Below are 25,518 nucleotides of genomic sequence, written 5' to 3' on the forward strand. Positions count from 1 at the left end.
GAGATGTCCGCAGAGAATAAAATATGAGTAGATTTTTATGAACGTAAAATAAGATGTATCTAAATATTTACTTCGTTAAGCTTATTACAACTTCGACAACTTGAAAAAGAAAACTTCCAACAAAATCATTTATTTATTTAAGTCATATTTATTACTAGCTTATGCTCGCGACTTCGTCCGCGTGGACTACACAAATTTCAAACCCCTATTTCACCCCCTTAGGGATTAAATTTTCAAAAATTTCGTCATAATAGCTAATAACTCTATGCCAAATTTCAGCCCGATCCGTCCAGTAGTTTGAGCTGTGCGTTGATAGATCAGTCAGTCAGTCAGTCAATCGGTCAGTCACCTTTTCCTTTTATATATTATTAGATACTTATTAGATACTACATACGACTACGACTATAGTCTACTTACTTATCCTGTATTGTTAATAAAATTGTATACTTGCTTCAGATTTTCTGATACAATCCAAATGTTTTCCAAGGATCAGATTTATGAAATGGAATTACGAAATGTTATTGGTGACGTCAGTTATGTTTATTATAATTAATATTAATAGAAGTCTCGTTGTTTGCAACAATGAAGTCTGAAGACAATCCCCATTCGCACTCTTGTTTTGCGTCAGTAGAACTACAAACATAGAACACCTGTTATATACCTACCTAGTGTACCTACATTAACTTCCTTGACCATTGCCTGCTGCAGTACTCGTGCAAGCCTAATACGATCACAAGACCATTTCTTTAATTGCAATTGCATACTGCACTGCATATTCGCACGAGATACAATCGCTAATTTAGATCGTACATAGACAATACAAGCAATAAACAATAACCCCCTATAGTATTCGAGGTGCAAACTTGCAAAGCCGTTGGCTAATCGATGATAACTATCCATAACGACCCATTGTCCTGCGCCGTGTGTTGATTCCTAGATAAAGACTAGAATACTTAATACATACTAATCATAGGTGCAATTTTAAAGCCGTCTCTAGCTAAGTAAGTACCTACTAGGTAGATTAACAAATAGTGGGTAGGTATAGGTAACAAACTGCTACTGGCTATCAGTCATATTATTGGCACAGTTGGTGTAGCCACCTGAGCCAATAGGTATGATTAATTGCCAACATTTGTGTTAGTGTTATCGTGCCCCCATCCCATCGCCGTCTCACTACAGAGCACGGGTCTCCTCTCAAAGGGAAAGGTTTTGGCCATAGTCTACCACACTGGCCATGTGCGGATTGATTAGACTTCACACACCTTTGAGAACATTATGGAGAACTCTCAGGCATGCAGGTTTCCTCACGATATTTTCCTTCACCGTTAAAGCAAGTGATATTTAATTACTTAAAACGCACATAGCTCCGAAAAGTTAGAGTCTGGGATCGAACCCCCGACCTCCGATTAGAAGCCGGATGCCCTAACCACTAGGCTATCACAGCTTTTCAACTGGCTGTGTTATACTTTAACCTTATTACTCACTAGCTTTTGCCCGTGACTTCGTCTGGAGGCTATAAATTTCATATGTACCTAACATATGAAATTTATAGCCTATGCTACTTCTGTATGCAGTAGTCTAATATAGTGAAAGAATTATTATTGCTTATGCGGGAAGGACATAGGCTAATTTTTATCCCGGAAAATCAAAGAGTTTCCACGGGATTTTTAAAAATCCAAATCCACGCGGACGAAGTCGCGGGCATCATCTAGTATTATATATTTTAAAAAAACCTGGCTGATTTTGTTGTGGGCTCTTCTTAGACCTGGGCGCGTCTGTAACCCTCGTAGCTTTAGTTTTACGTTCGCGTAAAAATTATCACCACTATATTATAATCTTGCAAATCCTACAACCGACCATCGAAAAGGGTAATTTATTATCTATTTTGAATAAATTATTTGACTTTGACTTTGATAGGTACCTACTTGATGTATTACATTCGTTCGGGAACTTCGTGAAGGTGGAACGTGTGCCACACAATTTTCGAGAGAGTGTCAGTTGACACGCCCGAACGTGTTTAGGAAATGAGGCAGAGGAAGGTGACTAAGCGAAAGTGTCAAATATGTATAGGGGGTTTGTATTATGTACCTACCTACCTAATGTTATACTTTATTCGTGTGAGTTATATTTTATTTAAGTAATTTGAAATCTTCTAACAAACAGCCACCGTAATTGGGTGTAACAATTCTGAAATCTTACCTAGATAATATAGTAAGTACTTATCATAGTTATATTATATTAAATATCCACATAAAAATTAATTTATTGTCTTGTATAAGTAGACATCAACATATAATACTTACCTAATACCGCTGGATTCTCAAACCTAAGATTTTGCATACTTAGTAGGTAAGTACATAGTTTTTCTCTCCTCACACTCAACACACCCCCACAGAAATTCTCCAGCTACAGTTAAGCAAACTAAGGCAGCTCATCTATACTTATAAAGTTCTATACTAATATTATAAAGAGATTAAGTGTGTAAGTTTGTTTGTAGAATGCAATCTTTGAAACTTCCGAACCGATTTTGAAAATTCTTTTACCAGTACAAAGCTACATTATTCCTGAGAGGCGATATTTTATTTTCAAAAAAATTAGAGATCCCTACCAAAATTGTAATGAGCTACCTACTCGTGTGAAGCCGGAGCGGGTCGCTAGTCTAGTTTATTCCAATCTTACTTAATAACTTCTTAATCAGGTATATTATACCTAAGTTTTTAACCATCATTTTACTTGTATAAATATTTTTCTATTAATTTAATTAAGTACCTACATTCTCTGATATTGTGAGGTATTTGGGGCAAACGTAAGGTGGTATTTTCGAATTTAGCTATAGGTACAGGCTACAGCTAAGTTATCACAACAAACATCAAAGAGTAATCCGTAGGTATTAATCTTCAAAGGACTCATTTTACACGTAATAAAATATGTAGGTCGGTGAAATTGAGCGTGACACGGAATTCAGCAGTTACCTATGAATGTTTAACGTGGTTATATTTCCTAAATGTATAAGTCCCGCAAATTGCTATTGCGCTGGAACCATGTCTCATTAACATCGAAATGACGTCATTTTGACGTCAGCCGAAATAAAAATGTACCATCAGCTCGAAACTACGGTCTAGTGCTGACGTCACTAAAATGGTGGCCACGCGCATTAGCAATTTGCGGGACTTATACCTACCTACGTTTGGATCGTCGTCGCTGTGGAGAGTTTAAATAAATAAATAAAATCTTTTATATCTTTACAAACATGTAGTTTAACAAGTTTTAGTGTAAGGCCCTGCCTCCTGAGGTAGTGTAAACTGTGTTTCAGGAGGCAGTAAAGTTTATGTTGAATGTTGATCGGATGGGTGCTAGAAGCTAGATCTATCTAGACTTAGATACATAGGTAAGTAGTATTATATCTCTACATAGTATAAAATAAAGTCGCTTCCCGCTGTCTGTATGTATGTGTGTATGAACGCGTAGATCTTTTAAACTACGCAACGGATTTTAATACGGTTTTCACCAATAGATAGAGTGATTCAAGAGGAATGTTTATAGGTATAGTTTAATTCTCAAAAAATTGGAGATCCCTAGGGAAATTGAAATAATATGAATTAGGTCGGAAAAAAATCCTCTCATTTGAGAGTTTCTCGAGGCGTGCGCTGCCTAAATTTTCAAAGTTATGACACGAAAACAAAGTATTAGTACGGAAGTATGCATTATTAACCACTATTCAATGACACCACATTAGTATCTACATTGCACCCATGCGAAGCCGGGGAGGGTCACTAGTCTATCTATAAAATATTAAGGCTCCAGTACACACTGGTCGGATGTTAAAGTCAAAGATTTGTATATCGCGTAAAATTTAACTCTACACGCGCCATTTTAACTTTTTGTGTCAAATTCCATGTCAAAAGTGCGATTTTAGTCCTTATTTAAAGGTGTTCAACTGTTCAGTCCTTATTTTAAAGGTGAGGTGAATGTGAAAGCCTGGCAAAATAATGGTTCATCATGATCAACCCATAGCCGGCTCACAACAGAGCATGGGTCTCCTCTCATTATGAGAAGGGTTTGGTCATAGTCCACCACGCTGGCCAAGTGCGGATTGGCTGACTTCACACACCTTTCCTTTGAGAACATTATGGAGAACTCGCAGGCATGCAGGTTTCCGTTAAAGCAAGTGATATTTAATTACTTAAAACTCACATAACTCTGAAAAGTTAGAAATGCGTGCCCGGGATCGAACCTTCAACCTCCGATTAGAAGGCGGACGTCCTAACCACTAAGCTATCTCAGCTTCACTAGGTATTTACTCTACTAAGTATTTATTAACATGTACAGCTTCTAGAGGGTATATAAGTTAAGACAAATACATAGCTATGTGTAAAACACTTTTTTTGAAGAATTTATTTAACTGTATGACAAAATATAAAATTGATTCACATAATATTTATTTACAATTCTAATATAATTAGGTGTTTAGATCATATTATAGTACGTACCAAAATTATACTTAAATGATTTTTAACAACAAGCTTCATTATTTTTATTAAAATATATTTTAACTAAATCTAACTTAGGACTAGTTGCATGATAGATGGTTAACATTACGTTAAGGTCTGTATGCAACTTGACTTAAGTAAATATACATTATAATATATTTAATCTTTGGAAATTATATAGGTAGGTACCTATTATAGGTAGGTAGGTAAATATATACTTTAACCTATAGTAGATATTTAGCGTTGTCCGGTCAAAATTAATGAAATATTTGAAACTTACTACTAATAAAATTATAAAAATGACACAAAAGTCAGACGTCAATTAAATCAAAGATTTATTAAAGTAACGCTAAACTACCTGCCGTGACTAATCGACTTGTGTCGCAGTGGCACTCTGAAGCAAAAAATGCAAATTACTATACTATGATTGAATAATGTGTCTGAGTATTTTGGTGTCACAATTATATATGCACCACTGACTCTACATAGTATAACTTCGTCATTATTATTGTACCTACAGTGAACAATTTGAAAATTACAATAATATAAATAATCATGCAAATTTTTAAGAATTACTCGTCTAAAATATAAAACAGGTTTGAATAAAATATCATTATAATATGTATATGTATAATATATCTCGGCTATATACTCACTGCGACGCGTGCACAACTGACTCCTTTGACAAAGGACCCCGGATGAGTTCGAAACTAGTCGGGCTAACGCCGACTAAATACGTGAGTATAGCCGTTGAGATATATTATTATATTACATATAATATAAATCACACACGATAGTTTAAACGCTAAAATATTATTATTTCTATAATATTATATCTATCAGTACCTACCTACTCAGAACTCATAAAGAGTTTGCTGACTTGCTATGATTTTAAAAACCACTTTTTTTATAAGCCAAGAAAATAGACAGTGCCATTACATTATATATTTAATTATATTAATTTAGGCTTGAAGTATAATACATAAATTGAACAATATAATATAGTACTTAACAAATATTTAGGTACCTACATAAGTAGGTAAGTACCTACTTACAACTAAAAATGTATATTTATATAGAATTACCGCCAAAGTGGTCATTGAATACATTAATTTATATATTGGATTATGTTAATTCAGTCAATAGTAGGTATACCTATTCTTGCAAATATGCTTTTATAGATTTTTAATTATGTAGCTGGTGCTACTGTAACTTGCTAAAGACAAGTATGATGCGTAAAAACTAAGTCCTCACGCGCTATTTTTACTTTACATGTCAAATTTCAAATTCATTTCATCGTGAAGTACGATTTTAGTCCAAATTTTAAAGGTGAACCGCACTTTTGACATGACAGTTGACCCATAGAGTCAATATGGCGCGTGAGGAGTCATTTTGTACGGACATATATTTAACGGATCATTATTATCAATTATTATCATTAGCTTGATAACATCTTGATTTGCACTTGACCATTGCGGTCAAGGTTGGTTTTTTGTAGTATTTTATTAAAGTCTTACATAACTTAATAACTACTTATACTAATTAATTTATTTTTCTCGACTGACTTAGTGTCCATTTCACCAAGCAACATATATCGTGTGACGTTTAATCGAGCAATAAATCGGGCGTAATAACAGTTTTTGTAGTGAAAACCTGTCAAAATATTAAATTTACTCTCGGATAAGACCTATTTTATGCTGGTGAAATCGGCCTTTAGTGCCAATTTTATCAATGTTGAAATTGGCACTAAGGGCCGATGGACGTTTAATCGAAAACTTGACAAAATATTCTCCGGATAAGACTTATTTTACGTTGGTGAAATCGGCCCACAAGGTAAACAAGTAGCTTCTCGCTGAAATGCGTTTAGAGGCACACTATACGCGGTATACAAAGACCTTGTTACCACGAACCGTCAATGAAATCGTGATAAGAGTGAAGAAAACCTAACTCCAGAAGGTCTAAAGCGCCGGACGATATAATAAGGCGCGAATAATCGTGTAAAATGTCGAAAAAATACGACTGTTGTAACCCTCGTTGTGCGAGCCTGACTCGCACTTGGCCGGTTTTTTTGAGAAGGTTTCGGCGGTTTGTTTATCTTTAAGTCAGCTAAGAAAAACTAAAGTAGGTAAGTATACTTAATCATCCTAGTTTTTTTTTATAAGTTGTGTCTTATTTCTCAATGTTCATTTATAAAAAATATATAGGGAATATGTAAATATACATAATATATGTATGTATAGATTCAGTTATCAACTCATGCTTTCCGGAGTTGATAAAGTTTCGAAGATGTTCTTGTACCAGAATTCGACAGTCTTGACCCAAGCGCCGAGTGTAGCGTCATCAAGTTTCAGCACTTCAATGAACATTTTGACAATGACGCCTTTTAAATCCTGTGAAATAAATAAATTATTCAACAACATAATCAGTACCCTTTGTGAAAGTGTGTTTGTTGGTTTATTGGCTTGTTGGTTTGTCCTTCAATCACGTCGCAACGGTGCAACGGATTGACGTGTTTTTTTTCATGGGTATAGGATAAGGACCCTGGAGAGTGACATAGGATACTTTTTATCCCGGAAAATCAAACAGTTCCCACGGGATTTTTAAAAGACCTATTTCCACGCGGACGAAGTCGCGGGCATCAGGTAGTACCTATTTAAAATATAAAAATAATGGCTGTCTGTCTGTTTTTTGCCTTCGCGCATTGTTCAACCGATTTCCTGAATCCACCACCCGTCGATTACCACGGCAAATATGGTCTTTATAATTATGTTAAATTCTAAATATGTAAAATGAAAAGCTGACTGACTGAGTGATTGACTGACTGACTGGCTGATTTATCAACCTCAGCCGAATAAGCGGACCTCTAGACTGACCGGCGCGGGCGGGGTGATTACGAATCTCGCGACACAGGCGTAAGTCTCGCGATCGTTACTGTCAAACGTCACACGTAACAACGGCTACAGAGAGACAGCAAAAGCCACAAAGCAAGATAAGAAGAAGAAGAAAAGAGACAGCAAGCGAGCTCTAGTTCAACCTCTATCGGACATTATATGAACTGTCGCATTGATTTGCTAGGTACTGCTGTCGCGTTGTTGTCGCCACTGCAACGTTTTACGTTATCAGTCAGCGGGTCTCTCTACTATCATGTCTAGGTTGCAGACGTCAGTTGGCAATATGCTGAAAAGATAGATGAAAATGAACTTACTTGAAAATCCTTCTTCTGTATTTTTCTCTTCGCATGCGATTCACCAAGTTTCTTCATCAGAACCGCCACTACTTCTGGTTGGCTGAGGGTGCTGACCGCAAGGTTGAGGGAAGTCATCAGGCTTATGACGTGTGCTTTGAATTGTATGTTGCTGTCGTACTGTTCTTCGTTTAAATCCTTTATCATTCGGAAGAATTGTTTTGCTTCTGGGTACGCGCGGAAGTATCTGAAGAAAACAATTTGGATTAGTTTTCAAGAGTTTTGGCAGTTTCATGAAATCTGATTAAGTGCGTGTCAAGTGGTAAATATTAAGTCTTTTAAGATTTTTAAGTGTACTAGCGACCCGCCCCGACTTCGCACGGGTGCAATGTAGATAGTAAATACTAATTATAGATCATCTCATAGTATAGATAGATGGATACATACACATGGGTATTAGGTAAGTAATCCTTCTAGAACTAGATTGGAATTTCTGAATTTCCTAAACGTATATACCTACCTACGTATTATAAAATTAATTAGGCATAGGGCAGGCGAACGTTTACACAATAGGTATCTAATCTATAGGTATAGTAGCACTAAAGTAGCACATTCCATTGTAAATTGTAACCAAAGCAATAAAATGTAATTGAATCAGTCTATAGTATTGTGTGTCACTTGCTGAGATTCATTTAGCGCCGTTGTGAATTGGGCACAATCAACATTTAATAGGAACGAAGTCCACTACATCTGCACTACAGTGCAATGGCAACTCATTGGTAGAAGAAGTAAACCATAGGAAAGGCATTCCGAACCAGTGGTAGATGCATTTGACGACTCAAAAGTATGGTACTTGTAAAAGTTTAATTGAATAAAAATATTTTTATTTTATTTATTTACATAGTTATTTATTTAATGCAAAAGTATGACCGGGATAGCACAAACAAGGTATAAATTAAATAAGATGTCGAAGAGTCAGAACTATATTTCATCATTTCAACCCATCGCCGGCTCACTACAGGGCACGAGTCATAAAACAAAAGTCTACAAACCACATAGACAACAGATCGCGACGGTCGAGATGGCAATCGCGGTATAAGGCGCGGGGACGCCCCGCACACCCGCATGTCACCTGCGCTACCTCGCGCCGGGTTAGTGCGGGGGCTGTGCACTTGTGCAGGTGTGCGGGGCGTCGCGTACTTTATATACAATTCTTACTTTGTGACCAAACGACCAAATCATGGTAGCAAAACTATCACGGGTACAACTTCTCAGACCGACAAGAAAAGCTGAAAGTTTGTGCGATGTTTATTTATAGTGAAAAACCTTACCTTTTTAATAGTTCTGTGCCAACAGCAACATGATTGGCGTATACTGGAACCCATGACTTCTGCACGGCGTAAATCTCTCGTCGGGTCAACCCTGACTCTGGGTTCACGACGTCAGGGTTCCCGCGCCACCACAGCTGGCTTACCATTCCACCCATTTGAAGCTAAAGGAAAAAGGAAAGTTAATTTATAGATAGCCTTGATTCAGCTTATAAACTAAACAGAATTGGATATTTGCCTATATCAAAAATTCTTGAACTGGGTCCTTGTGAAAAAAACCGGCCAAGTGCGAGTCAGGCTCGCGCAACGAGGGTTCCGTACTAAAGTAGTTATTTTCGACATTTTGCACGATAATTCAAAAACTATGATGCATAAAAATAAATAAAAATCTGTTTTAGAATGTACAGGTCGACCTTTCATATGATACCCCACTTGATATAGTTATATGATATACTATATAACGGAAATCAATACATCAATTGATCGAGTAATTGACTGGCTTGACAAAAATAACCTAAATATTAACATAGATAAGACTAAAATTATGACATTTAATTGGGATGTATTAAAAATATCTAATTATAATATTCACCATATGGGAACACAAATAAGTACAACTACAGAAGCGAAATTCCTGGGTATCATTATTGATAACCAAATAAATTGGAAGGCTCACACGGATATTATTTGTAACAAATTATATAAGTTTTCTTATGCCCTTTATAAACTAAATAAAAGAGCTGATATGCAAACGCTGCGTACATCATATTTTGGATATGTTGAGTCAACACTTAGATACGGCATTATGTTCTGGGGTAACTCTGTTGACCGTGAGAGAGTTTTTAAGGCCCAGAAAAGGTGCATCCGAGCAATACGAAACCTGCACTGGACTGACGGCTGTCAGCCACATTTTAGGGACCTGCAGATATTGACATTTCCTTCGCTTTTTGTTTATGAGACAGCTGTTTTTGTACACGGCAACCTCGATTTATTTAAAAATATGAATAACAGGAGACACCCATTAAGATTGCGTGCACAACATTCGAAGACAGCGAAAATGCAAAAAAGCATAGTTTGTCTCGCAATTAATATTTATAACAAAGTATCAAATGAGATAAAGAAACTGCCCATGACCAGTTTTAAAACATCACTAAAGACATTTTTGATAAGCAAAGCTTATTATTCTATTAAGGAGTATCTTAATGAATCGAGCATAATTTAATGATTACTTAATGCACGATTTACTTTTATTTAATATACATGGGAACCCCATTACATTAACTTAAAATTTTAAATAATAACCTCATTTTAACTCAACATTGTTCTTATCCGACTATTTGACATTTTATTCTGATTTGACATATTTCACTACCAGACACATTTTTATGCATTTTTACCTTATTTTTAAAATATGTACGAGTAATATTATCAGAACTATGTACACGATGCTAGGTATAACATAACATATTGCATGCTAATAGGCAGAATTTGGCTGTACCTTTTTGTTTTTGTAACATCTCAACTGTTTACCCATATTCGCAATAATGAAATTTGTATTGTATTTGTATTGTATTGTATTGTATTTATCTTACTTCGAAAATTGAAAATACTAATTATTAGTTCATGACCACAATTTAATTTTTTTTGTGTAATGTAACCACAAATTCAGGTTTTTCAGATTTTTCCCCGAATGTCTGCTATAAGACCTACCTACCTGCCAAATTTCATGATTCTAGGTCAACGGGAAGTACCCTGTAGGTTTCTTGACAGACAGACAGACAGACAGACAACAAAGTGATCCTATAAGGGTTCCGTTTTTCCTTTTGAGGTACGGAACCCTAAAAAAGGACCCCGGAAGATTTCGAAGCTAGTTGGGCTAACGTCGACTAAACACGTGAGTAAAGCCAGGTGTGAGACATGTAATTTCTTTTTAAATAAAAATGGCGAGGAAACGAGCAGGCGGGTCATCTGATGTTAAGTGATTACCGCCGCCCAAGAACACTTGCAGTACCAGAGGAACCACCAATGCGTTGCAGGCCTTTCAGGAATTTGTTGGTCCGCCCCTTTAATAACCCCATGTTGTAATCTAATGGGAACACCGTCGAAGGGAGTTGATGGTGTTTGCATGTGCGTGGAAAAAAGTAAATCATATTTAAAATAAATTATTTCTCAGTAACTATTAAAAAGAGGGTCTTCCAAAATACGTAAAATCCACATCCTTTGTTAGTTTTAAGTGTAATAACTATTTTAAATTATCGATTAAACTAAATAAGTATTAGGTACGTCATTATGATGTGACGTCACATACCATTATTTCGTAGAATCTCGCATACTTGCGCGTTTTGAGGTTTGATAAAAAGTTACTGATTCGACTAGTTGCTCAGTGTGGCTAATTCCGTTGTACACAATGGCCCCGATTCTCTAGTCTCTCTCTAAACTAAATTTAGAGTATCTGCATCCTTTTCTTTTTACTAATGCTAAAAAAGGAACGGAACATGACTTTCACATTTAAAGACTCTAAATTTTAGTGCACAATACAAATTTAAACAGTAGGTTCGCGAGTGCGTGCTAAAACACGGGTTTTACCATCTAAAAATTTAATTTAGAAATGTCAAACTGCTTCTGTCCTTTTCATATTACATTAGTAAGAAGAGGGTGCGAATACTCTAAAATTAGGTTGTGCTTAGAATCGGTGCCAATCTCTAATATAAACTAAAATGGCACGTCTAAATCTATTGCTATCCCTTTCATAATGTTGCTTGCGGAAAAGGATAGCACTATATTTAGACATGTTAATTTAGTTTAGTTTATATTCAGATTTTTTATAGACTTCATTATGTTCAACCCCTCGCCAGCCCACTGTTGAGCACAGATCTCCTTTTAGAATGAGAAGGGTTAAGGCCGTTAAGGCCACAGTCTACCTCGCTGGTCAAGTGCGGATTGCCAGACTTACACACCTTTGAGAACATTACGTAGATAACTTTCTTTACCATTAAAGTTATGTTATTTCATTGCTTAAAATGCACATTACTCCGAAAATTAAGAGGTGCGTGCTCGGGATCTAACCTGAATAGGAGGCGGACGTCTTAACTACTAGGCTATAAGAGCTCTTATTGGTGCTTAACTACTTAAATAGTTTATTTTTTACAACTCACGATGTTGGGCTCACGTGGGTTTGTGTTCCAAGTGGAAATAATGTCACACACGTCGATATACAACGAGTATTGGTATTAAACTATTGGTATCATTAGATAAAATGGCAATTTATTCAAAGATGTTTTGATGATCGGCGTGCTGACATTATGACCTTATTACAGATATAGTTAATGATACAAACTCAAATGGGTACCTACCTAACCATTTGGCGATTATAAGAGGACTAGCTGACCCGCCCCGGCTTCGCTCGGGAGGAATTTAGAAAATCGAGGTGGGGGTTGAATTTCCAAAAATCCTGAAACACGTATCACTTGTGACCGACAACCCAAATACGCAATTTTCATGCAAATAACTTAAAAAATGACGGACTTTCATCTCTATTTAATCCACTTGGGGTGGAATTTCAAAAAAACCTTTCTTAGTGGATACCTACTCTTTACAAAGAACACACCCTCCAAACTTCATGTTTCTAGGACCAGCGGTTTAGGCTGTGCGTTGATATATTATAGTCAGTCAGTCAGGACTTTGAATTTTATATATACAGATTGTTATTGACTAAAACTACGCTAAAACTTGATACAAGTCATAAATTCACTGAAGTGCCCATGAAAACCTATACAAAGTCAACAGCTATACTTATTCAACATTCGCATGAGTAAGTATAGTTCGCGACAGGTCGAGATGGCATGGCGTGGCATGGCCCCGCACGTGTGGCACGCATGGCATGGCAAGTAAGAGAAAGTCACTGTGTATTGACGAAAAAGTTTTAGTGATACGCGCAATAGAGGCGAAAGAGAAGATAAGGGATGTTGGCAGACACCGGACGGATTTAGTCACTCTACCGTATTTTTTAGATTTTTCATCTCTCCATTTAACGACAACTCTCAATAACTGAAATTGCATATGAATTATTTATTATAATTATCCAAACATAGATGCATCATTAGTAAAAATATGTAGGGCATTCATTCAATTTATAAAATACCGAATTATTAATATGATTAGCCATTAAATAAAAATTAATTACTTAAATGAAATCTTATTCGAGATAGAAAAATACGGTTAATCTTAATTACCTACCTAGGTAGGTACTAGATTTAAAAAAAAATATATTTAGGCCATCTGCAATCAGTCATTGTTATGGTGTGCACTGTGCAGACGGACAGACACATTTTCGCATTAATAATATTAGAATGGATTGTTGCAGAGTTATACAGTTGTTAGAAATCTGTAAATTCATATTCATTTCACATTGGCTCAGAATACATAATGTTACAACATAGGTCAAGCTAACTTACATAGGTCGTACCTACTTAGTTAATGCGGTAGAAAGGGTTTTTCTCCTTTTTAGGGTTCATAATATAAATAAATAAAAAGGCATTTTGCCGTCTTCTTTTGTTGACATTATACTAGAAAATTAATTAAGTAGATTATAGTAGAAAATAGGTACCTAAGGGCTAAGTAGGTATAATGTACTAAGTGTTAGGTTTTACTGTGGTGGATGTTTAAAAGAACCGGCGGTGTTGGTAGTCTTTATTTATCAAAAGTACTTGTAAAAGTTTAATTGAATAAAAATTGAGTGCAATGTTTTCAGAATTCATGTAGGTATGTACCCTACGACTTGACCTACGAGTATGTAGGTAGGTAGGTATATGAGTTTTTTTTTACTCCGCCATAACTTCATAAATGACTACTATGATAACATGGATGTACTCGTACGGGGTATCGCTAGGATCCATACATCATCCCGATTGACACTGGCTTTATACTTTTTTTGAGTAGGTTACTAGTTGTTCAATCTATCCTCTTCGGGATAAGCAAAGGTCATACAGCCTATAATCACCATCATAATCAACCCATCGCCGGCTCACTACAGATCACGGGTCTCCTCTCAGAACGAGAAGAATTTTGGCCCTAGTCTATCACACAAGCAAGTAATATTTAATTGCTTAAAACACACATAGGTAGAATAGAATAGAATATATTTTTATTCAAGTAAACTTTTACAAGTGCTTTTGAATCGTCAACTACTTAGTTTAATTTACCACTGATTCGGAATGCCGTTCCTACTGAGAAGAACTAGCAAGAAACTCGGCGGTTGGTCTTTTCTATTGAATCTAAATACAGTTGCTTTAACGGTGAAGGAAAACATCGTCAGGAAACATGCATGCCTCAGAGTTCTATACATGATATAATGTTCTCAAAAGTGCGTGAAGTCTGCCAATCCGCACTTAGCCAGTGTGATAGACCATGGCCAAAAGTACGTAGTTCCGAAACGAAAAGTTAGAAGTGAGTGTGCCCAGGATCGAAGTTCGAACCCTCGAGTTCCCGAATAGGAACAGCCTAGTAAGTCGATAATATTGGTCCTACGTTTAAATTTTTTGGGAAAAAATTCAATATGGCGGCTGGATGGCGCCATTTTCAAATGTGAAAAATAATCTTTTAAGTAATAAACTCTAGACGTGATGAAGCGCAACCCGCAGTCTGGCTTTTTTGAAAACGAGACTTGTTTAAATAAAAATATGTAGAAATCAGCGTACCGTTTGTGTATAATCCGGTCAATATGTCAACTTTCGTATGGTCAACAGACACACGTGCTTTTTGCGTCACACGTGGTTCAGCGCGTGCTATCCAGTGCGAGCTTGTCGCGAAACTAACGAGGCATATTGAATTATAATACTTTAGCTGATTATTATCTTGCTTTCATATTAGCAGTTTATTTGTTAGGTGAGTTATGGTGTAAAGCTGGGCGCACAAGAAAGGAAATGGAAGAAAATCAAAGCTTCTGTGCCACCTCTATCAGATCTTTTGTAACTATGTAGAGCTGTACCTACGTGTCCGTGAAATAGCGACTGGGTTAAGGACGTTTGTGCACTCATCCGTATTCGGTTCGTATTCGTGATTCTTCGAAATGGCCGTCACACTTAAATACGTACCTACTCATTCGATTCGTATTTTTACGGGATCCGTAATTTTACGGATGATTGTACAAACACCCTAAGGGTGCACACCTTGATGATGCCATACCAGACAGGCGCGCAGGAGGGCAGACAGACAGAAAGTCACACTATTTTTAAAAACGTGTGATTCAGTTATGGTACAGGTCAAATAATAACTACGACAGACAGACACTTTATTTTGATTTTTTAGGTAGGTATAGGTAATAATGATTTAAAAATAGGTATTTATGTACATTAAAATCAAGAGTACCTAACTAAGATCTTCTTTTATTCGTACCAAAAAAATCTAACTTTAAGAAGTGGACAGGGAAGAACTCTAAGTATTAGAGATCTCAAACAGACTATCAGTGACTCTTGGCAGTGGAAAAGGTTCTAGAGGAAGAAGAATAGGTATAACCGTGGTACAACAAAGAAGGATCTTCAAGGCAAGTATACGCTCCAGCATAGGCTACATCATTGCTTACCAGCATGTGATTGCTCTACGTGATTAAATCAGAAAGGAGGAGATCCGTAGGAGAACTAAAGTAACCGACATAGCTCAACGGGTTGCGTTGCGAAGCTGAAGTGGCAATGGGCAGGGCACATTTTTCAGGGCAGTTCGTAAAACCGATAGACGTTGGGGTCCCAAGGTGCTGGAATGGCGACCTCGCAGCGGAAGACGCAGTGTTGGAAGACCCCCCACTAGGTGGACGGACGACATCAGACGATTCGCAGGGAGCCGCTGGATTCAAGCGGCGCAAGACCGTGGCGTGTGGAAGTCCCTACAAGAGACCTATGTCCAGCTGTGGACGTCTATCGGTTGATGATGATGATGTGATTGCAGCAAGTAGGTAGCTCCATGGAATCTTCCTTCCTAATTTTGGTGAATTTAAAGCATCTGGATAAAACTGTTTATCAAAATTTTTGTTTATATTTATCACATGGCCATATTTTAATGTAAGAGATAAGTAAGAATATTAAATCGGACGCAGTTTATAATGATGACCCCTGCGTAAAGCTATAATATAATATTGTTGCGTCATACCTACATAATTGTATGAGAGCATCAATTAGGTTTTCGTTAAATTACTCGAGTAGAATTTTTCGACACAGCTTAGCGTTCAAAGGGGTTTTATTTTTTTAAATAAATAAAATATTTATTTTTTATTTTTGGAACCCTCGTAGCTTTAGTTTTACGTTCGCGTAATAATTATCACCACTGTATCTTACAAATCCAACAACCGACCATCAAAAAGAATAATTAATTATTACCTATTTTGAATAAATTATTTGAATTTTGAAAGTAGTAGGTACCTTTGAATCGTCAAATGCATCTACCACTGGTTCGGAATGCTTTTCTTACCGAGTTCCGTAGTAAACAAGAAGGCGGAGCCCTAATAGTTTCACCATGTCCGTCTGTCTGCCCATCCGTCCGGCCGTCCGCGGCTTAGCTCAGAGATTATTAGTAGGTAGTGTAGGTAGGCACACTAGAATTTAGAAAGCTATAATTTGGCATGACAGACTGGTAAAATAAAATCTTATGCTAAGTAAGTGCCTACCTACTCCCTACGTAGTGGGGTCAAATTTTTCTTCTCGTCTATCTCATGGTGTGGGATGTCGTCGTCACCTAGAGAGTTAGCGACGGTTTCTGAACTGTATGATCGCTAAGCTGCGGTTTGTTGGCTTATTTATGTATTCTGCGTATACCGTACTGCATACAGTGCCAAAGCCGTGTAACCTTTTCGGGCTAGGTAAGTGCATATAGTTATGGTTAGTTGATCCGGTGTCATTAATAAGTACTTAGGTAGACCTAGGCTGAGATCTATATTCTTTCGATTTGTCAGTAAGATAAAATCCAACGATAAACAGGAGTGCAAGCGCAGCTAGATGTTTCAACACAGAAAAAATGAAAGGGAAATCAGGGAATTCTTAAAATTCAACCCATAATCAAATCATCCCTCTGATTTTAGAAATAACTAAATCATTTTTTTTAAATAAGTCTTTTATTATTTCTACGTACCTACCCGTATTATAATTTTATTACCACTTATGCGAAAGTGTGTTTGTTTCTTGGATTGCCCTTCAATCACAACATCACCGTGTCGAAACGGAGCAGAGTGACATAGGCTACTTTACTTACAAGAACTATTCATATAAGTCCCGCAAATTGCTAGTGCGCGTGGCCGCTATTTCAGTGACGTCAGCACTAGATTGAAGTTTCGAGCTGATGGTATTTTTTTTCGGCTGAAGTCAAAATGACGTCATTTCGATGTTAATGAGACATGGTTCCGGCGCAATAGCAATTTGCGGGACTTGTACTACATAGGTAGGTACCAACTTTTTTGTTTGTCTAGATGTATTTGTACGTGAGATCTTGACAAACAAAGGTTATGTTGACTCAAGTATTTTAAGTAAATAATTGTTTTGTTTTGTTGTTTTTTGTTTTTGAAGTTATTGTGCAATGGTGGGTTGCAGTATAACTACTAGGCTACGAAGCGAACGTAAAATAGACGGAATAACATTTCACTAGTAACTAAGTCCTACCTCTGCTTGAGCGAGAGGGATTGAGGGGGCCACGCTAGTTGCATATCTGGTATATCTGTGGCTTCAACAAACTAAAGATGTTTCATATCCTCTATTCTCTATACCTAATCTAAGGAAAAACCAACGTACAGTGCGACAAGGCTATCTTGGCGCGTGGTAAAAATCGGAACTAACGATGCCGTCAAGTGTCCCCTTTGTTCTTGTTTGAATAATCGAAGCATTTCGAACATTTCGAAATGCTTCGATTATTTTGTTCGCCAACAGTGCCACCCTGTCAATTTCATTCAAGTGCCAAGAGAGCCTTGTCGTACTGTAGTGATTATATTCTCTTTGGTTGTTGGAGGTGCCCGGATTAGTCTGTGGTTCATTTCATAGACGTCAGACGTGAATCGTGATAGACACAGAGAAATATGTCTGTGAGTGGTCTATGACTCGTGCCTGGTGCACGTTGTTCGTATTTTAGTTTATTTACATATTAAAATTAACTTGCTAAATTATACATAGAATGATTAAAATAAGTGACGATGCCGTAGAAGGCATCGGCAAAGTGTTAAACGATCCAAACAGACCTATGAAAGAGCGTTTTCGGGCACTTTTTACGCTTCGCAACCTAGGTGGACAAACTGCTATAAAATGCATCAGCGAATGCTTTAAGGATGAATCAGTGCTTTTAAAACATGAACTAGCTTACTGTCTAGGTCAGATGCAGGATAAAAACGCAGTACCAGTGCTGATAAGTGTGTTAGAGGATAAAAATCAAGACCCGATTGTTAGGCATGAAGCTGGTGAGTTCCTCTGTTATCTCTATTTGCTATTAACCAGTCACTGGAACTGCTGGATACAAACAGCACAAGATTATAATCTAGTTAGTCAGTGTGATACATTTGTTACGGTGGGAGGCTTCGGCCGTGGCTAGTTACCACCCCACCGGCAATGCCGTGCCGCCAAGTGATTTAGCGTTCCGGTACGATGTCGTGTAAAAACCAAAGGGGTATGGATTTAATAATAACTGCCATACCTATTGCAGGTTAGCCTGCATCCATCTTAGATTGCATCATCACTTACCACCAGGTGAGATTGCAGTCAAAGGCTAGTTTGTATTTGAAATTAAAAAAAGATTGGCTAGCGATACGACGGTCGGCTCAATAAATATAAATTAGCCTTCCATTGGTCGGTTGGCTAGACACTTCCTTAAAAAAACATACCTACTTGGACTATTAGATAATAGCTTTCACCCATCCAATGGTGCAGTGCATACACACCCATGCAATGAGCCAGTAGGGCGATTGTCTAAAACCTGCATCAATCATTATTACAATCTCAATTGTTCTGATTGGCTGAATTTGTGCCATTCTTGTTGCAACAATGCATTGTAGCCAATAGTGAGCGAGCATTAACCAATCAGAGATGATTGCGATCGTGACATTGTAGCTGTCAAACAACCGCGGTAGGGCCACTGTACTTAAGTATTACTTGTTACTACATTTGCATTATGCAAGTAACTTGCAGCATGAGTACCTATTGGAAACGTTAATCTATTCTTGAACTGGTTAATAGAACTTGATATAACCACATCTTTATGCAATTGAATCCATATGTGAACAACTCTGTTGGTAAGAAAGTGTTTTAATGGGTTTGATGATGGCAATTGATATTGTAGCTTCATATCATGTCCCCTATATCTAGGATTGCTTCTTCTCGGAAACATGCTCTCAAAATTTGGGACATTATAATAATTATTTAGTATTTTGTAAGTTTTAATTAAGTCACCTCTTTCTCTATGTTTGTAAATGTAAAATCAATGTTGTATAGAAGAAGGCGTTACTTTGCGGAAGTCCATGATATACAATGACCCAAAAGCTTAATTTGCTATAATCCGCTAAAACAGGTCGAATCTGTATGGTGCACCATGCAGCATGCGAAATGCACCGCCCGCCCTCCCACTGCTAAACATGCAGGAAGAAGCAGCCACCAGGCAAGCAATTGTGCATTGGAATGTCTACATCTCCTGAGGATGCTCCAGTATCGGGGCGAAACGTGTGACGAGTGTGTTTGGAATTTGTGTGGTGCTGCGTGGTGGTGGTGCGTATTGCTTGCCTGGTGGCTGCTTCTTCCTGCATGTTTAGGAGTGGTTGGTTCATTGAATGTAAAATCAATTGTTTATCTTTTGGATTACAGGCGAAGCTCTCGGCGCGATCGGCGATACAGACCTCCAGTCATTATTAGAGAAGTACCAACATGATCCAGCAGTGGAAGTCGCAGAAACATGTCAAATAGCATTGCAACGACTGAAGTGGATAAAGGATGAGAGCACAAACAATAGCAATTTATCACAAAGCCGATATGCATCCATAGGTAGTTTTATACATTTTTATATAATATAAAGTCTTGTATGTATATAAGACTAGTTTATGCTCACGACTTCGTCCGCGTAAACCCTCACACAAACAACCTATTTCCCCCTTAGGGGTTTAATTTTCAAAAATCCTTTCTTAGCGGATGCCTACTTCATAATAGCTATCTGCATGCCAAATTTCAGCCCGATCCGTCCAGTAGTTCGAGCTGTGCGTTGATAGATCAGTTAGTCAGTCAGTCAGTCACCTTTTCCTTTTATATATTTAGATTTATCACTACCCATATTATACATGCGAAAGTGTGTTTGTTTGTTGGTTTGTCCTTCAATCACGTCGCACCGAAGCAACAGATCGCCGTGATTTTTTGCATGGTTATAGTTTAAGACCTGGAGAGTGACATAGGCTACTTTTTATCCCGGAAAATCAAAGTTTTCCCACAGGATATTAAAAACCTAAATCGACGCGAACGAAGTCGCAGGCATCAGCTAGTTGAGTAATATTAAATGAAGTTTTTGTCTTATACCATAGATCCTGCACCTCCGAGCAAGGAAGTTAATATTGAAGAGCTAAAAAAGACCATGATGGATGAAAGAAAATCATTATTTGAAAGATATAGAGCTATGTTTAGTTTACGTAATTTGGGCACAATGGAAAGTATTAATGCTTTGGGTGAAGGTGAGATTGCTTTATTTTGTAACATAAATCAGTACCTTTATTATAAATTCCAAAGTGTGTTTGTTTGTTGGTTTGTCCTTCAATCACGTCGCAACGGATTAACGAGATTTTGGCATGGGTTAGTCAAAGACCTGGAGAGCTACTTTTTATCCCGGAAAATCAAAGAGTTCCCACGGGATTTTTATAAACCTAATTCCACGCGGACGAAGTCGTGGGCATCAGCTAGTAATATTATAAATGCGAAAGTGCTGTCTGTCTGTCTGTCTGTCTGTCTGTCTGTCTGTCTGTCTGTCTGCTAGCTTTTCACGGCTCAACCGTTCTACCGATTTTGACGAAATTTGGTACAGAGATAGCTTACATCCCAGGGAAGGACATTGGCTACTTTTTATCCTGGAAAATTGAAGTGCCCACAGGATTTTTAAATACCTAAATCCACGCGGACGAAGTCGCGGGCGACAGCTAGTTAGCAATAAAGAAAATATCCAATCTAAACCAATCCATTCTGTATGCATCCACTGTTAGGTATATGTGGTGCATACGAATTGCCAATGTGACTTATAAAAGTGGTAGTGGTACAGTATGCAGCAAGTAGCGGTTATGTAGAGCATTGTCTCTGTCATTGAGACCAACAAAACATCTCATAGCTATGAGTGACAGAGACAATACAAAGCCGAAATGTGATTCTTAAGGCCGATGTACATTATTTGCCGCCGCATACTGTACATTTTTAGGGTTCCGTACCTCAAAAGGAAAAACGGAACCCTTATAGGATCACTTTGTTGTCTGACTGTCTGTCGGTCTGTCAAGAAACCTACAGGATACTTCCCGTTGACCTAGAATCATGAAATTTGGCAGGTAAGTAGGTCTTATAGCAGACATTCCGGGAAAAATCTGAAAAACGTGAATTTGTGGTTACATCACACAAAAAAAATTAAATTGTGGTCATGAACTAATAATTAGTATTTTCAATTTTCGAAGTAAGATAACTATATCAACTGGGGTATCATATGAAAGGTCTTCACCTGCGCATTCTAAAACAGATTTTATTTATTCTTACGCATCATAGTTTTTGAATCGTGCAAAATGTCGAAAAAATACGACTATAGTACGGAACCCTCGTTGCGCGAGCCTGACTCGCACTTGGCCGGTTTTTTCTTTCTTTGTTTTGATATGTTCCAGGTTTCAAAGCCAGCAGTGCGCTTTTCCGCCATGAAGTGGCGTTCATCTTTGGTCAGATGCAGGACGAGCGTAGTGTGCCGTTCCTCATAAAGACACTGGAAGATACAGGGGAACATGAAATGGTTCGACACGAGGCTGCCGAGGCGTTGGGCTCTATAGCTACTGAGGAATGCACAGAAGTATTGAAGAGGTACTATTTTCTCTTCATATAATCATAGAATCACTACCCATAGTATAAATTCAAAATCGATCGACGCATGAGTATAGTTAAAGACCTAGAACACAGGCTAATTCACGTTTTTAGGGGTCCGTAGCCGAATGGCAAAAAACGGAACCCTTACAGATTCGTCATGTCTGTCTGTCCGTCCGTATGTCACAGCCACTTTTTTCCGAAACTATAAGAGCTATACTGTTGAAACTTGGTAAGTAGATGTATTCTGTGAACCGCATTAAGATTTTCACACAAAAATAGAAAAAAAAACAATAAATTTTGGGGTTCCCCATACTTATAACTGAAACGCAAAATAAAAAAAATATATGATGTACCATGCAAACTTCCACCGAAAATTGGTTCGAATGAGATTTAGTAAGTAGTTTTTGATTTATCGTGCAAAATGTCGATAAAATACGATTGTACTACGGAACCCTCAGTGCGCGAGTCTGATTCGCACTTGGCCGGTTTTTTAAAAAACAGAAATCCACGCGGACGAAGTCGTAGGCATCAGCTAGTACTTAATAGAATCAACCATCCAAACTACAAATACCGAAAGATCACTCCACAACGAATAATAAATTAAATAAATAGTGACTCTTGTTACAATGCAATAAAGTACAATTTTAAACAGTATTTTGTGTCATATAAGCAAAAACTAAGCAGCTTAAAAATAAAAAGTTTGTTTAAGGTGACGCAGGACGCTCGACCGAAATTGGCAGCGCACGTGGGTAACATGTTTGCTTTTCACTTGACATTGTATGAGAAAGTTGAGAGGCTTGATGATTTTCACCGAAATCAAGCGCGCGAAAAGGGCTTAGGAAAAGTATTTTTAAGAAAAAACTGCTGAATTTATGTTTGCATAGTAAAGTTATTTTAACTAATGAATAAATAAACTACGTCTAATGATAAATTGTTTAGGAATTTTTATATCCCTAATCTTATTTATTTACGCCCAAGTTGACATTAATTTAGTGTTAAAATAGGAATCTTTTGAGCCTCGTAACTTTTAAATCAATATTTTTTTTCAATGTTTTATATATCAATAAACCTAGATAATGACGAGATAAATCAATATAATTCTTAGTTTTGTGCGTACAATATCGAATATTTTTGTAATTTCCCTCCTACGTTTGTATGAAGAAAGCACTGAACTGAGTCCCCTTAAGAACGTGCTAATAAAGCCCTAGTAACTCCGTTTTAAAATTTCGGTCCTCCATTTCTTTGCAAAAATGCAAGCTGCTGCTATATATATGCTGTATACTAGGTGATGTCCGCGACTTTGTCCGCGTGAATTTCGGTTTTGAAAAATCCCGTGGGAATCTTTGATTTTCCCGGATAAAAAGTAGCCTATGTCATTCCCCGGGATGCAAGCTATCTCTGTGTAAAATTTCGCCAAAATCGGTTAAACGGATGGGCCGTGAAAAGCTGGCAGATAGACAGACGGACAGACAAATTTTCGCATTTATAATACTACTAGCTTATTCCCGCGACTTCGCCCGCGTGGACTACACAAATTTCAATCCCCCTTAGGGGTTGAATTTTCAAAAATTCTTTCTTAGCGGATGCCTACGTCATAATAGCTATCTGCAATTTCAGCCCGATTCATAGAGTAGTTTGAGCTGTGCGTTGATAGATCAGTTAGTGAGTCAGTCACCTTTTCCTTTTATATATATATAGATTAGTATGGATATGGATTATATTTTATTTTCCTTCCTGCAGGCATAAAAAAACAATGAAATATTTTATTAATTTCAGGTACTTGAATGACCCGAGGCCCGTAGTGCGCGAGAGTTGCGAGGTGGCGCTGGATATGTCGGAATATGAAAACAGCCCAGAGTTCCAATATGCTAACACGCTGCTTACAGTTCACAGTTGATGTATGCAATAATAGTACTCATTGTGTTGTCAATAACACTTTAATTTGCTTAACAAGAATGTAAATTGAAAGGGTATAAGACAACAAGTATGTTCAAAAAAAAAACGTCGAGGCTACACTGGCAGGCGTCAAGTGATACCTACAGTACGCGGCCGAAAGTAATGTACTTCGACCTTTAGCTTTACGAGGTAGCAGATTTGTAGAGCGCTGTTAATCTTCTGTAGGTTTCGGCTTCGTTCGGTTTTTGTCGGTCTCAACGACAGAGACAACGCTCTACGAAACCGCCATCTCTCTCTGAAGGTCGATGTACAATATTTCTTGCCGGGTATTGTACAACACGTATCACAAAATGTTATGTTGCATTCCGATTATTCATTTCGCGTTTTATTGAAGTCGGATTTATTTTTGTTATAATTTTTTTAAGTTCAATATACTTTACTTACCTATTTCAATATGCAATAAAAATTGTATTTATGTGTTACAGTATATTTTATTTTTCTGCCTCATTTTTGCTATAAAAAACTGGTCAGTTTTGCTATAAAAATGTGGGGAATGTCCACTACTTAGTCATGGAAGTCTTCTAATAGACATGTTACAGTTTATTTTACCTACGTTTCTTGGCAAAATATATGATGTTATAAGAATATGAAATTTAGTGAAATGGAGCTAATGAAATTTAGTGATTATATTATTATGAGTTTTGTATTTACTTTTGTGGTAAGTTTAAGTATATGTACCACTAATGTGTGATGTATGTATGCAGTGGCGTAGCTACGTAACTAAGGGCCCTGGGGCAAATCAAAAAATGGGGCCCCACTGCTATCTAAACTGGTTAGGTTTCTCGAAAAAAAAATCTCGACTCAAATTCACAATAAAACGCACATCGATGAATAATAAAACGCACATATCGCTATTCGTCAAATTGACTACACTGCTAACCCACAGAAAGAATTTAGGGGAATTGCCTAGATATAACTTTTGAATTTCTCTCAACAGAGTTGTCATGATTAAACCCGGGTTGCAACCTGTCATATTTATTTTGAAATTGGGAGTAATTTTCAAAAGTTCAGTTCGATCGAGATTTTCTGGTAAGGATTCGAGGGCCCTCTGAGCTTGAGGGCCCCGGGGCACTGCCCCGCCTAGCCCCTATGTAGCTACGCCACTGTATGTATGATGTATCAAGCGGGATATTAGAAAATATTATATCTCAGTCGGTAAAATCAGTGAAAATATACTAAAGATTACTCGATCGAGTACCTAATCTTTTCTTTTGGTTTGAAATGACGATTCATCGCCAACAGATTGACGTAAAATCCGTCCGCTTCCATCTTAGACTGCACTAGCTTATGCTCGCGACTTCGTCCGCGTGGACTACTAAATTTCAAATCCCTATTTCACCCCCTTAGGAGATGAATTTTCAAAAATCCTTTCTTAGCGGATGCCTACGTCATAATAGCTATCTGCATGCCAAATTTCAGCCCGATCCGTCCAATAGTTTGAGCTGTGCGTTGATAGATCAGTCAGTCAGTCACCTTTTCCTTTTATATAATATAGATTAGCACTTACCACCAGGTGAGAT

At 37.4% G+C, this 25,518-nt stretch overlaps 2 protein-coding genes across 4 annotated transcripts; one reads left to right on the forward strand and one right to left on the reverse strand.

The window, feature by feature from the left end:
- Positions 1-4,366: 4,366 nt before the first annotated feature.
- On the reverse strand, positions 4,367-14,851 carry LOC117987705 (cytoglobin-1-like). Of its 3 annotated transcripts, none has more exons than XM_034974742.2 (4): positions 14,699-14,851; positions 9,006-9,166; positions 7,696-7,921; positions 4,367-6,880 (listed from the first exon to the last, which is right to left on the reverse strand). In XM_034974742.2, the coding sequence occupies exons 2-4, from the start codon at positions 9,158-9,160 to the stop codon at positions 6,740-6,742; spliced, it is 522 nt and encodes a 173-aa protein (XP_034830633.1). In that variant the 5' UTR covers positions 9,161-9,166; positions 14,699-14,851; the 3' UTR covers positions 4,367-6,739. The 3 variants fall into 3 exon arrangements, with proteins under 3 accessions (XP_034830633.1, XP_069358810.1, XP_069358809.1); XM_069502709.1 differs by lacking the exon at positions 14,699-14,851 and adding an exon at positions 12,356-12,377; XM_069502708.1 differs by lacking the exon at positions 14,699-14,851 and adding an exon at positions 12,158-12,261.
- A 3,201-nt stretch (positions 14,852-18,052) lies between these two features.
- On the forward strand, positions 18,053-24,418 carry nero (deoxyhypusine hydroxylase nero). The gene is made up of 5 exons (XM_034974739.2): positions 18,053-18,426; positions 19,820-19,996; positions 20,524-20,670; positions 21,850-22,039; positions 23,819-24,418. Exons 1-5 carry the CDS (start codon positions 18,147-18,149, stop codon positions 23,937-23,939), a joined length of 915 nt encoding a protein of 304 aa, XP_034830630.1. The 5' UTR covers positions 18,053-18,146; the 3' UTR covers positions 23,940-24,418.
- Positions 24,419-25,518: the final 1,100 nt, after the last annotated feature.

The sequence above is a fragment of the Maniola hyperantus genome, chromosome 13 (genome assembly GCF_902806685.2).
Source record: "Maniola hyperantus chromosome 13, iAphHyp1.2, whole genome shotgun sequence".
In the NCBI taxonomy this organism is placed as follows: Eukaryota; Metazoa; Arthropoda; class Insecta; order Lepidoptera; family Nymphalidae; genus Maniola; species Maniola hyperantus.

Excerpts from the sequence above, each read along its gene's own strand:
- LOC117987705 (XM_034974742.2), bottom strand. The coding sequence starts at position 9,160 with ATGGGTGGAATGGTAAGCCAGCTGTGGTGGCGCGGGAACCCTGACGTC. Across the intron at positions 7,922-9,005 it reads GGCACAGAACTATTAAAAAG|ATACTTCCGCGCGTACCCAG; the intron begins GTAAGGTTTTTC and ends TGTTTTCTTCAG. Across the intron at positions 6,881-7,695 it reads TACAGAAGAAGGATTTTCAA|GATTTAAAAGGCGTCATTGT; the intron begins GTAAGTTCATTT and ends TTTATTTCACAG.
- nero (XM_034974739.2), top strand. The coding sequence starts at position 18,147 with ATGATTAAAATAAGTGACGATGCCGTAGAAGGCATCGGCAAAGTGTTA. Across the intron at positions 18,427-19,819 it reads GATTGTTAGGCATGAAGCTG|GCGAAGCTCTCGGCGCGATC; the intron begins GTGAGTTCCTCT and ends TTTGGATTACAG. Across the intron at positions 20,671-21,849 it reads TATTAATGCTTTGGGTGAAG|GTTTCAAAGCCAGCAGTGCG; the intron begins GTGAGATTGCTT and ends GATATGTTCCAG.